At 46.9% G+C, this 14,233-nt stretch overlaps 1 protein-coding gene across 1 annotated transcript; it reads left to right on the top strand.

Moving 5' to 3' along the window:
* Window positions 1-1,375: 1,375 nt before the first annotated feature.
* TMEM70 (transmembrane protein 70) lies at window positions 1,376-11,595 on the top strand. The gene is made up of 3 exons (XM_075316304.1): window positions 1,376-1,571; window positions 3,652-3,763; window positions 11,131-11,595. The coding sequence occupies exons 1-3, from the start codon at window positions 1,446-1,448 to the stop codon at window positions 11,577-11,579; spliced, it is 687 nt and encodes a 228-aa protein (XP_075172419.1). The 5' UTR covers window positions 1,376-1,445; the 3' UTR covers window positions 11,580-11,595.
* Window positions 11,596-14,233: the final 2,638 nt, after the last annotated feature.

The following is a 14,233-nucleotide window of genomic DNA, read 5'->3' as shown; positions in this document are numbered from 1 at the left end:
GTAGTAAAACAACTATGGACCCGCTTTTCTCGTCAGTTTTGGTGGCCAGGTTTGCATCAGGATGTGGTTGATTTTGTGTCCACCTGCAATATTTGTGCGCATTCTAAGACTGTATACTGGTTCGTCCGAGCCATTAGGCCTATGAGTAAGGACGGTGTCCGAAATGTGTAATGCGGGGCTGGTGACTGAAGGCAGGAAGCACGGTCATGACGGACAGGTACAGTCAATAGTAAAGACAGGGATCACCGGGACGGCTGAGGCAGGTAGCACGGCCAGGACAAACAGGAACAAGGTACCAACAGGGCAGGCCAAACAGGAACAAGGTACTAACATGGAAACAGGAATATACACTGGCTAGGGAACGGACTGAGGACAAGGGGACCTGACAATAAGTTGGCTAGGGAACAAACCACTAATAATGTTGTTCAGGCACCTCCCCTAGTGAGAGAGTGCCTTACGTACCCACTGCCTTTCAGCGATAGGCTGAGAGGCACGTCCAGAAAATGGTGTGCTGCCCCTTTAAGAGGACAGTTGTGTGCGCACGGCTTAGGAGCACTTCTGGAGGACCTGTGTGGAGTGCACAGGTCCCGAGAGTGGGAAGTAGAGGTCCCGAGAGTGGGAAGCAGAGGACGCCAGGCAGCATGGAGCTGGCCGGCCATAGCAGTGAGTCGACGTCCCTGCAGGGAGGAGAGCGACCAGTGCAGAGACGCTGGTGCTACACAGAGATTGTATTATCGTGTAATGAAGATCAGTGGCAAGAACATCCCTGACAGGGCGACCAGGCAACTCATTGTTCCCCAGAGGTACAGGGAAACTGGAAAACGACTGACAAGAGACTCGCCCAAGGTTTTTACTGGACTATACTCGTGTTCCTGCACTATTTTACCCTCAGTGGTGGATTGTTTTATGAATCTTTCAGTTTATATGTAATAAAGGTTCTTGGGATTGTTCACCCATCTCTCTGCTGATTGTGTGATACTGGTGTAGGGCCCCGTGACAGGCGGACATGTGAGAAAAGCCTAAGCTGACAGGATACTACCTCAGATAGCTTTTACACTACACAAAAACCCAGATATGTTCAACAAGCGTCAAAAATATATGGGCCAGAAATGTCCCAGAACCCCTGTGCATCTCTGTGAGGCGGGAACATCCCGAACACTTCCCAGCACGGAGCACAGCGGGGGGTGACGGTCCACCTCCACCAGAGGGCGCTCGCCGTACAGCTCTCGTCACAAGAAGTTCTATCTGTAGTAGTGCGCTTCTCCTAGTGGCCGTTGCTGGACGCGCACTCTCGGGGTTCTCGGTTGGCCCCGCCCAGTAGAGTTGGTCATGTGACACAGAGGCGTGGTGAGTGTAGCACTTCAGGGTCACGCTGTACATCTACTGTATCCGGGTGACATCGCTCACAGAGAGCTGCACATCCGGGTCGCCGCGCAGAGGACGGCATGCTGTGGGTTACCGTGTGTAGGGGACACTCCCCGGTGCTGCGGCTGTTGGGGAGGACGGTGTACCGGGGCAGCAGCACTGCACAGATATGTCTGCCGTCCCTATGCAGCGGAGCGGGGAGACAGGTGACCATGACATTATGTGCAGAGAGCTTACCCTGACTGTAGGGGGCGCCATATATCACAGCTTTGCGGGGTCTCCTGCGTGTGCCAGCAGGGGCAGAGCCGCCATCTGCCCTTAGGCGGGGCGCAGGCCGTGTCATCTCCTCTCCCCCGATCACAGTGTTACCCGTAACTGTCCGGTCGTCGGTTCTACCCCCTGAGCAGAATTCATGCAAAAAAATGACCCATTTGTTAACGTGACTATGGAAGCAGAGGTCACTGATCATTATGGGGCCGGCTGGACTGGGTGTAAGAAGGGGCGAAGGTGCACAGCCTGCAGGACTGGGTCTTCTGATACTGAGCAGACCCCACAATCAGGGACCCCACCACCTCCAGGAGCATCATGATCATACATAGCACCGATCATCAGTGACCCCGCCACCTCCAGGTGCATCGTGATCACACATAGCATTGATCATCAGTGACCCCGCCACCTCCAGGTGCATCGTGATCACACATAGCATTGATCATCAGTGACCCCGCCACCTCCAGGAGCATCATGATCACACATAGCACTGATCATCAGTGACCCCGCCACCTCCAGGAGCATCATGATCACACATAGTACTGATCATCAGTGACCCCACCACCTCCAGGTGCATCGTGATCACACATAGCACTGATCATCAGTGACCCCACCACCTCCAGGTGCATCATGATCACACATAGCACTGATCATCAGTGACCCCGCCACCTCCAGGTGCATCATGATCACACATAGCACTGATCATCAGTGACCCCGCCACCTCCAGGAGCATCATGATCACACATAGTACTGATCATCAGTGACCCCGCCACCTCCAGGTGCATCGTGATCACACATAGCACTGATCATCAGTGACCCCACCACCTCCAGGTGCATCATGATCACACATAGCACTGATCATCAGTGACCCCGCCACCTCCAGGTGCATCATGATCACACATAGCACTGATCATCAGTGACCCCGCCACCTCCAGGTGCATCGTGATCACACATAGCACTGATCATCAGTGACCCCGCCACCTCCAGGTGCATCGTGATCATACATAGCACTGATCATCAGTGACCCTGCCACCTCCAGGTCCATCATGATCACACACAGCATTTATCATCAGTGACCCCACCACCTCCAGGTGCATCATGATCACACATAGCACTGATCATCAGTGACCCCACCACCTCTAGGTGCATAATGATCACACATAGTATTGATCATCAGTGACCCTGCCACCTCCAGGAGCATCATGATCACACATAGCATTGATCATCAGTGACCCTGCCACCTCCTGGTGCATCATGATCACACATAGCATTGATCATCAGTGACCCTGCCACCTCCAGGAGCATTGTGATCACACAGCACTGATCATCATCCACTCACAAATCGTTTATGGACTTTAGGTAATATGAAGTGCTTTTTGTACCCCCTGGATTCAACCTTGTGTCACCACCTCCTTGTTATGTTGCCTGAGGCCTGGTGCAGCGTGAACACGTGGCCGTGGGTCAGTGATTGGGGAGACACAAACATCCACGTAATAGCCATCCGGCCATTCACTGCTGTTAGGCACTGAGATGAAGCCCGCGGGCACCATACTCTGTACTCAGACTCACTAGCTGATGAAATTCACACAATGTGTATCCGCCTATCGTTATATTTATTTTCTCTGCTTTTCAGGGCGAGAATTTTGGGTTCCCTTGATTCACAATTTTGTTTTCAATAAATGACACTACTGTACAGTAAAAAAAGTAGACAACTTAGCTAAAACTACATATAATAATAATAATAATAATAATATAATCTTTCTATAGTGACGTGTTCTGCAGTGATTTACATTTCCGAGGTACAAGGGAGGATCAGGCTAAGGGCATAACAGGACACTACCATCAATAGTCACTGCATCAGTGTTGGCCTCTATCTAATAAGGTGCAATAGGAGAAAGGCTGCCCAAGGTACATCCACCATCCCTGCTACACTGTGCCCCGGTCGGACTGGAGATCTGACTCTGCTCTTTGTTAGGTTATATTTTTGTGTTTTAATTTTTGATCATTTCTCTCCTGTAGGTTTCTATCCCTGATGTGAAGATTATACGTTTCATTACCACATCCTCCACTCCAGTAACTCATGAGCAAGACAGACTGGTCTATACTGGAAACCTGGGGAGAGCAGTGCTTGGTATGTACTTATAGTATACAGCCAGGGAAGGACAGTATACGGAGTATACGGATACCTCTCCACCTGCCTGTGCCCCTCTTCAGTTGGCTTCTGTCATGTGGATATTCTATTGTTATTATATGGGCATAGTCCTGCGAGGGAGGCGTCTTACACAGATCTCTCTTGAATTAAATCAGCACTAATCTATGTGCAAAATAGCCCCACATTAAATTTGGTCACCAGACCGTCGTAAGGTCTAAGGTCTAAGGTCGTCAAACGTCACTGCTACATTGTATCAAAATGGAAGTGATTGGGGGCACATTGCAACCAACAAAGTGCTGCTTGTTACTGCAACATGCAAGGTGCAACAAAAGCTAAATGATTCTAACTGTTAAAATTGCAGTTGTTGTGGTTCACAATACCACATCATTCACTTGCACTGCATGTAAGGCTATGTGCGCACTAGAAAAGTGATTTTTCTCAAGAAAATTTCTTGAGAAACTTCTGGGAGTTGAAGATTACCGCACCTGCAGTAAAAAACCGCACCAAAACCACGGGAAAAACGCATGCGTTTTTCCCACGGTTTTGCCGCAGTTTTTCCGCAAGTTGGTCCCTGCGTTTTTTTTATGCTGTAACTGCAATAAATATAGATAATCGATAGATAGACAGACAGATAATGGATAGAGGGAAAGATGGATAGATAGATGAATAGATAGAGAGAGAGATAATAGATGAGAAAGACCTATATAATGTCCCACCTCCCTGCATATTCTAAGCTGGCACCCTTTAGTGACTTTCATGTGGCACTAAAGGGTGCTTAGCCTTGTATTTAGCCAAAAAAAAAAAAATAATTTAAAAAAAAAAAAACGACGTGAGGGCCCCCCATCTTTTGTAGCCAGCTAGGGTAAAGCTGACTGCTGCAGCCTGCAAACCACAGCTGTCAGCTTCACCTTAGCTGGTAATCCAAAACAGAGGGCACCTCACGCTGTTATTTTACATTAAATAAATAATTTAAAACAAAAAACGTGGGGTCCCCCCCCAAATTGGATAACCAGCCAAGGTAAAGCGGACAGCTGTGGTCTGGTATTCTCAGACTAGGGAGGTCCGCTATTATTGGATACTCCCCAGCCTAAAAATAGCAGGCTACAGCCGCCCCAGAAGTGGCGCATCCATTAGACGTGCCAATCCTGGCGCTTTGCCCCAACTCATCCCGTTGCCCTGGTGCGGTGTGAAACGAGGTAATATATTGGGTTGATGCCAGATGTGTTATGTCACCTGGCATCAGGCCCTGGGGTTAGTGATGTCAGGCGTCTATCAGATATCCGACATCACTAACCCAGTCAGTAAGAAATAAAAAATAAACAAAGTTTTATTTGAAAAAATACTCCCCAAAACATTCCCTCTTTCACCAATTTATTGAAAAGAACAATCAATTCCACGTCCGGCGTAATCCAATAAGGGGGTCCCACGGCGATCCATACCATAGTCACTGTCCCAGTCAATGAAGAACAGAACGTTCCCCATTGGCTGGGAGAGTAATGCAGTGACCTGAGCTAACATCAATAGGTCAGCCCAGGTCACTGCAGGGGATGACGAGCGCTGCCATCAGGAGGTTAGCTGAGATCATTACCTGCAGTGACGATCTCCTGCACTGCTGACGTCAGCGCTGTCACTGACTTCTATGCCCGCCGCGTTCTCAGCAGTATCTCGAGAGCCTGTGATGTCACCGCTAGTGACAGTCTCGGGCCGCCCGCGAGACGGGCATAGAAGGCAGTGACAGAGCTGACGTCAGGAGGCAGAAGATCGTCACAGCAGGTAATGACCTCATCTAACCTCCTGACAGCAGCGCTTGTCATCCCCGCGGCTGCACGCACTGCTGTGTGTCAGTGTCTGCCTGCGCTGCAGCGTGAGAAGCTGCTGATACTGCGGGCAGACACTGACACTGCAGTGCGTGCAGCCGCGGGGCCGGAGCAGGACACACACTGCACGGGCACCTGGAGTTCACACGGAAGTGCTTCTGTGCGGCGTCCAGGGAGTGTGTGTTTACTCTCTGCTCCTCTTCCTCTCCTGTCATAATGACATCACTTCCCTGAAAACCGCAGGCAGCGATGAACATTATGAGCATTACCGCAGGTAAATCGCGGCTATACCGAGGATATAACGCACATCATTTGCTACCTGCGGTATACCACCGGTATTTTGCAATTACATTACAGTGAATGGAGTGAAATACTGGGAGTATTCCGCAGGTACCTGCGGAAAAGAAGTGACATGCACATTTTTTCAAGAAATTTTCTCAAGAAATTCTGCAGAAAGAATTTTCTTGAGAAAAAAAGTGTGCGCACAGATATTTTTTTTTCCCATAGGTTTTGCTGGGAAATGTCTGCAGAAAGATTTCAAACATTTCTCAAATTTCCGCAGCAAAACCGCGGGTAAATCCGCAGTGTGCGCACAGGGCCTAAGAGCAGTTTACAGAGATCTTTTCCCCCCCGCGATCTGTGTCAGAGTAGCTGTGTATTCCCTGCCTGCAATATATCCTTGCATGTTCATTCTATTTTGTCCCTTTAGAAGTAATGGGCGTTAAGTAGGTACAAAGGACAGTAAACTGCTATAACATTTTGGAGGTCTCCCTACCTGATTTTTGTCTGCATGGTCACAAAAGGACTGCAGTTTAGAAGTTGGATTTCTAAATCCAGATCCTCTGTTGCTTGAGATCAGAGGTGCAGTTTATTCTTGTGACAATGCAGGATGACAGTGACCCGTGCTTTTTCACAGAAAGACATGGTGAAGTACAGCCTGTACTTTAGGCTGGGGCCACACGGGAATTACTGCGATCCCCGTGCATGACACTCGGTTCACGCTGGCAGTACAGCAGAGCCGAGTGTCATGCGAGTGTCCCTGCGACTTGGGTCCAATCGTGCGAGGGGACCTCAGCTGTGGGGGGCGGGCTGGCACTGAGAAAAGGCGGGCCGCTGCTGCAGAGGGGTGGGCTGGTGCTGCATAGGGGCGGTCCAGCGCTGAGGAGGGGCGGGCCGGCACGGAGGAGGAGAGGGAGGGATTTATCTCCTCTTCTCCGTAGCCGGCTATTGCCATTCTCTCACTGCACTCGCGGTACACCGGTGTACCGCGAGTACAGTGCGATTTTTTTTTTTTTTTTTTTTTTTTTTTTTTTTCTCTCGCCCCATAGACTTGAATGGGTGCGAGAGAAAACAGGATTGCATTAAAGTCGCAGCATGCTGCGATTGTTTTCTCGGTCTGATTAGGGCTGAGAAAATAATCGCACATGGGTGCTGACACACAGGCTAATATTGGTCCGAGTAGAATGCGTTTTTGTTTTTTTTTTTTTTTTTTTAATCACACTCCACTCGCACCCATTTTCATGCCATGTGGCTTAGGCCTTACCATCAGTGTAAACCTCTTTGTGTGGGAATATAGATGGTGAAAAGTATATGCTTTTTCTAGCTGCTGTTTTGGTGTATTTGTGGGTGTGTGATATTTTATAGGGTAAATGGTGCTTTACACGCTGCAATATCGCTAGCGATGTCGAGCACGATAGTACCCGCCCCCGTCATTCGTGCGAAATTTAGTGCTCGCTGCCGTAGCGAACATTATCGCTACGGCAGCGTCACATGCACATACCTTGTCAGCGACGTCGCTGTGACCGCCGAACAATCCCTCCTTCAAGGGGGCGGTGCGTTCGGCGTCATAGCGACTTCACTGCGGCGTCACTAAGTGGCAGGCCGATAGAAGCGGAGGGGTGGAGATGAGCGGGACGTAATATCCCGGCCACCTCCTTCCTTCCGCATTGCCGGTGGACGCAGGTAAGGAGATGTTCGTCGTTCCTGCGGTGTCACACATAGCGATGTGTGCTGCCGCAGGAACGACTAACAACATCGTACCTGTGGCAGCAGCAATATTAAGGAAAGGAGCGACGTGTCAACGATCACCGTTTTTGAACGATTTTGCGATTGTTGATCGTCGCCCCTTGGTGTCACACGCTGCGATGTCGCTACTGGCGCCGGATGTGCGTCACTAACGACGTGACCCCGACGATATATCGGTAGCGATGTCTCAGCGTGTAAAGCACCCTTAAGGATGGCTGGCACATGAGACCTTTCCCTGATAGAAGTATATTCCTGGCTATGACTAACAGTTATATTGTGTAGAATATACAGTACAGACCAAAAGTTTGGACACACCTTCTCATTCAAAGAATTTTCTTTATTTTCATGACTCTGAAAATTGTAGATTCACATTGAAGGCAAACTATGAATTAGCACATGTGGAATGAAATACTTAACAAAAAAGTGTGAAACAGCTGAAAATATGTCTTATATTCTAGGTTCTTCAAAGTAGCCACCTTTTGCTTTGATTACTGCTTTGCACACTCTTGGCATTCTCTTGATGAGCTCCAAGAGGTAGTCACCGGAAATGGTTTTCACTTCACAGGTGTGCCCTGTCAGGTTTAATAAGTGGGATTTCTTGCCTTCTAAATGGGGTTGGGACCATCAGTTGTGTTGTGCAGAAGTCTAGTGGATACACAGCTGATAGTCCTACTGAATAGACTGTTAGCTGCTTTTTTCTTGCCATAATACAAATTCTAAGTAAAAAAAAAACGAGTGGCCATCATTACTTTAAGAAATGAAGGTCAGTCAGTCTTAAAAATTGGGAAAACTTTGAAAGTGTCCCCGAGTGCAGTGGCAAAAACCATCAAACTGGCTCACATGAGGACCGCCTCAGGAAAGGAAGACCAAGAGTCACCTCTCCAGCGGAGGATAAGTTCAAGATAAGGTCAATGCCACACAGAGTTCTAGCAGCAGACACATCTCTAGAACAACTGTGAAGAAGAGACTTTGTGCAGCAGGCCTTCATGGTAAAATAGCTGCTAGGAAACCACTGCTAAGGACAGGCAACAAGCAGAAGAGACTTGTTTGGGCTAAAGAACACAAGGAATGGACATTAGACCAGTGGAAATCTGTGCTTTGGTCTGATGAGTCCAAATTTGAGATCTTTGGATCCAACCACCGTGTCTTTGTGCGATGCAGAAAAGGTGAACGGATGGACTCTACATGGCTGGTTCCCACCATGAAGCATGGAGGAGGAAGTGTGATGGTGTGGGGGTGCTTTGCTGGTGACACTGTTGGGGATTTATTCAAAATTGAAGGCATACTGAACCAGCATGGCTACCACAGCATCTTGCAGCAGCATGCTATTTCATCCGGTTTGGTTTTAGTTGGACCATCATTTATTTTTCAAGAGGACAATGATCCCAAACACACCTCCAGGCTGTGTAAGGGCTATTTGACTAAGAAGGAGAGTGATGTGGTGCGAGGCCAGATGACCTGGCCTCCACAGTCACCAGACCTGAACCCAATCAAGATGATTTGGGGTGAGCTGGACCGCAGAGTGAAGGCAAAAGGGCCAACAAGTGCGAAGCATCTCTGGGAACTCCTTCAAGACTGTTGGAAGACCATTTCCGGTGACTACCTCTTGAAGCTCATCACGAGAATGCCAAGAGTGTGCAAAGAAGTAATGAAAGCAGCAAAAGGTGGCTACTTTGAAGAACCTAGAATATAAGACATATATTTTCAGTTGTTTCACACTTTAAGTATTTCATTCCACATGTGTTAATTCATAGTTTTGATGCCTTCAATGTGAATCTACAATTTTCAGAGTCATGAAAATAAAGAAAACTGTTTGAATGACAAGGTGTGTCCACACTTCTGGTCTGTACTGTATATTATACTGCAAGAATGCCATGTCCTTTTTCTGACACTTTTGCATCCTTTCTGAGACACAAAGATGCCTCCCTGTTAATGTCTGTTCTGCATGTTAGAGATGACACTATATCTTCAATGTTAAAGGATATGGACTCCTTTTGGGAACATTTTTTTTTAACCTAAATACTTTTATATTGGGTTTGCTTTAAAATTTGGCCCCTTTTTTAAATAGGCTTTTTGTTTCTCTACTTGCTTCTGAATGAGTTATCTGAGAATCTGACAGTAAGCTCATTCTGACAGGGAGTTTGTAACACTTTCACCTGTCTTTTTCGGAACCCCTCTCAGTTCCATTGTGACCACAATATTGCATTCAAAGGTGTGCCCTCTACTCGGATAACCCCTTCTCAATCCCTTTTTATCCCCTAGTAAAATATAAACACTTATACTCTCCTCCGGTGCTGTTCCAGTGGTGTTGACACTGGTTCTCCCAGGGCTTGCCTGACAATATGTCATACGATCCCTGTGGCCAATCTGCGCTGGCTTCACTCTCCCCGCTTTCGGACAAATCAGACATCAGGAGGAAGTGAAAGCTGCTGCTGCTCTCTGGATCCCCTACAGATGTCAATTACGTCCATAGAAAAGGAGAGTGAAGCCACCGCTAATTGTCCACAGGTATCGTGTGACATAATGTCATGCAAGCCCTAGGAGAGCCAGTGCCAACACCTCTGGAGTAGCATCCAGAGGTGAGCAAAAGTGTTATATTTTCCCCCAGTGAAATAATAGGGATAGAGAAGGTGTTGTCTGAGTATTGGGCCCCCTTCAACTTTCAGGTAATCATTAGTGTAGAGCGGACCCGGATCGGAAAAATCCGGATCCACACGGTTTGAGCGGCAGATCCGAGTCCGCCCCGGTTGCGGTATTCCGGGTGCACGATCTGTCATATATATATTATATATTTTTTTTTTTTTTCTCTCTCTCTCTCTCTCTTTCTCTCCTCGGATTCCACTCCCCATTGACATCGGATCCGGACTTCTTAATCAACCCACTGACGTCCGCCGGACCCGGATTATTCACAGTCCGCTCAACTCTAGTAATCATACATCATCACAGAGGAGCTATTAAAAAAAAAAATAGTTTTGAGTTACAAACGCCCCGCTAGGAGCTGACTGTCAGATTCTCACATACAAGGTTATTCCCAACTTCTTAAATGTGTATTATGAGATTGTGCTTGTAAATACAAGCTATCCTGCAATTTACTGCGTATTGAAACTTTCTTGTGATATCACTTTTTTGTGTATGCCTTGTTGCCTTGGAAACTGACCACCATTTCTAGATGTCAGACCACGCTAGTGCTTACTAGCGTTTTGCAGTTGAGCTTGTAAGCACTGCTTTGAAGCCGGCCTGGTTGTGCTGTTACCGCCTGATCCCTGCCAGCTTCTGCACAGGGCTAAAAAGCTAGACAGCAGTGGTGGCTGGTCACCTAGGCAACACACTGTAAATAAGAAAGTTAATATTTTGAGCGCCTAATTTGTATAATTGGAAAAATGCTTGATTTTACACCATCCGACAATATCCATCTATGAAGAAAAGGTAAAAAGGCCCGGGAGGTGTCCATATCCTAAATTCCTTTATTAAATCTTACTAATGTGGTCTTCCTCCTTCATACAGGTGTGAAGTTCTTCTCCTACTCCACCAGCATGATAACACTACTGACTCTGCCTATGGTTTTCGCAAAGTCTGGCATCGGAATTGACGGTCTTGCATTGCAAATCGCTTTCTTCAGTGTGATCGGATTCTTCACCTTTGTGACTCCAGTGACTTTGCATTTCGTGACAAAGGGCTATGTAGTGCGCTTATACCACAACAAGGAGCGGGACCTTTACACGGCCATCACTTACAGCGCCTTACTGGTAGAGAAAAAGACAGAGTTTTCTCCAGAGGATGTAGACGTTCCTGGAATGAGCAAGATGTTCACAACCTTTTATGCAAAAAAGAAGTCAATGCTGGTCAATCCAATGTTATTCCCCAATGCCAGCGATTATCAGCACCTCATGGGATATGATAAACCCTTCACTTTTCATCCTGAAGACATTAATCCTCCCTCTAAGGAAAAATAAATCTTTCTTTTATAAAGGTGTCTTCGGATTTTTGTTTTATGGATCCCAGCACAATTGGAACTAATCTTATTTTTCTATTTGCTGAATATGCTTGAAAGGGTCCATACATATGGCACACCGAGCAAGCTCATAGGGGTTTATGGGGTTCTGTGGCATTATAACATTCACGGCTTCTCAACATACTCCGCTGTATTTGTTTGTTTGGAGTATATCCAGTATGACTGGGCTGTTTCTCTAGGGGCGCAGTCACCCACCATATTTTACAGTCCCTGTTATATTCACAATGACCGGCCTGAATAGCAGCCATAACACAGACTGGAAAATATAGTGGTGTGAATGCATCCTAAAGGGGGCTTTACATGCTACGATATCGTTAATGTTTTATCGTCGGGGTCACGTCGTTAGTGACGCACCTCGCTAGCGATCTCATTAACGATGTGGTATTCTACATCGCAAGTGCGATCTTTCGAGATCGCACATGCGTAAAATAACCTATGTGCGATCCAAAAGATCGCACTTGCGATCTAGAATTTCACATCGCTAACGAGATCGCTAGCGAGGTCGCAGTGTGTAAAGTACCCGTTACACTTACCAGCGACCTTAAACGTCCTCCAAAGTGGTGAAAATCGTTCACCATGGAGCGGTCGCCCTCAAACCAAAAATTGTTAATGGTTGTTTATAGATGTTGTTCCTCGTTCCTGCGGCAGCACACATCGCTATGTGTGTGACACCGCAGGAGCGAGGAACCTCACCTTACCTGCCTCCTGCCCGCAATGAGGAAGGAAGGAGGTGGGCGGGATGTTCGTCCCGCTCATCTCCGCCCCTCCACTTTGATTGGCCGGCCGCTTAGTGACATCGCCGTGACGCCGAGCGCACCTCCCCCTTGAGGGAGGGATTGTTCGGCAGTCACAACGACGACGACGACCAGGTAAGTGCGTGTGATGCTGCCGTAGCGATAATGTTCGCTGCGGCAGCGGTCACACGATATTGCATGCACGACGGGGACGGGTGCTTTTGCGTACGATATCGCTAGCAATTGCTAGAAATATTGTAGCGTGTAAAGCCCGCTTAGGTCTCATAGACTTTGAATGTAGCAACAGTTCACATGCTGCATTAATGACAAAATACATATAGCAGCACTTTAAAATGCTAACAATGAATAAGGGAACTGTGGTATTCCATTACTGCTATAGGAATATTGGAAAAAAGAGATGTTTAGCTTATGTATTGACCAATGCATGTGAGCCCGGTAACCAGCGGCAAGGTATATCTCTATATGCCAGGACCCTAACTCAAATGCCTCTATCTGGGTTAAAAACCTACATTTCTGGGCAGCTGGGATACAGCCTAGTTACAGGACGGAGTACTCAGAAAGAAATGCACTACAAATATATCAAAACGACTGACCCGCACATCCAACAAGTGTGAGCAGGTGCTAGCTGCATTAATGAGAACCTAACAACTGATACCTGCTGTCTGTAGATTACGCAGCATGTATCAGACACTGGCTGCGTGATATCAGCCATATACAGTGCCTTGAAAAAGTATTCATATCTGTGAACTCTTTGACTGAAGTGAGCAGGATAAATATAGAGTGCCTTGACAAAGTATCCACATTCACCAACCTTTGCACATTTTTTTCACATTACAGCCACAAATTTAAATGTATTTTATCGGGATAGTATGTGATATACCAACAATAAGTAGCAAGGATTTGTGAAGTGTAAAGGAAATGATACTTGGTTTTCTAAATATTTTCAAAATATAAATTGGCAAATTGTGATGTGCACTGGTTTTCAGCCTGAGTACTTTGTAGGACCACATTTTGCTACAATTACTGCTGCCAGTCTTTTAGGGTTTCTCTGTACCAGCAGTCTACATCTACAGGCTGACATTTATGCCAATCCCTCTTTGCAGAATAGCTCAGTGACATTGGATGGAGACGTCTGTGATCAACAATTTTCAAATCTGGTCACAGATTCTCAATAACGTCTGGAATTTTACTGTGCCTTCCACACACTTTCATCTAAAGCAGTAATTCCCAAACTCCAGTCCTCACGGCCCCCAACAGGTCATGGTTTCAGGATTTCCTTAGCTTCGCACAGGTGAGGCCATGATAATGCTTCCATCACCTGCAATGCTAAGTAAATCCTGAACACATGACATGACTTGTTGGGGGCCGTGAGCACTGGAGTTGGGAAACATTGATCTAAACCCTCCATTGTGGCTCTGGCAGTATGTTTAGGGTCATTGTCTTGCTGGAAGATAAATTTACACCACATTCTTAAGTCCTTTGCAGCATCCAACAGGTTTTCCTCCAGGATTATCCTGTATTTAGCTCCATCCATTTTCCCACAACATCTGACCATCTTCCCTGTCCCTGCTGAAGAAGAACATCTCCACAGCATGATGCTGATACCACCATGTGTGACGGTGGGGATAGTGCATTCAGGGTGATGTGTAGATTAGTTTTCCACCACACATAATGTTTTCCATTTTGCCTAAAAACTTCTACTTTGATCACAACTGTCAATTGCACCTTCTTCGACATGCTAGCTGTGTTTCCTACATTGCTTCTTATGATTTGCTTTCAAAACTGGCTTTCTTCTTGCCACTCTTTCATAAAGGCCAGATTTGTGGAGTATATGACTAAT

This window comes from Anomaloglossus baeobatrachus, chromosome 6 (genome assembly GCF_048569485.1).
Source record: "Anomaloglossus baeobatrachus isolate aAnoBae1 chromosome 6, aAnoBae1.hap1, whole genome shotgun sequence".
In the NCBI taxonomy this organism is placed as follows: domain Eukaryota; kingdom Metazoa; phylum Chordata; class Amphibia; order Anura; family Aromobatidae; genus Anomaloglossus; species Anomaloglossus baeobatrachus.
Note: the sequence above shows the minus strand (reverse complement) of the source record. Positions and strands in the feature narration are given on the sequence as shown.

What these genes read in the sequence shown, in the direction of transcription:
- TMEM70 (XM_075316304.1), top strand. Translation starts at nt 1,446, where the DNA reads ATGCTGTGGGTTACCGTGTGTAGGGGACACTCCCCGGTGCTGCGGCTG. An exon ending in GCAGCGGAGCGGGGAGACAG is followed by an intron (nt 1,572 to 3,651) that starts GTGACCATGACA and finishes TCTCTCCTGTAG; the next exon opens with GTTTCTATCCCTGATGTGAA. An exon ending in CCTGGGGAGAGCAGTGCTTG is followed by an intron (nt 3,764 to 11,130) that starts GTATGTACTTAT and finishes TCCTTCATACAG; the next exon opens with GTGTGAAGTTCTTCTCCTAC.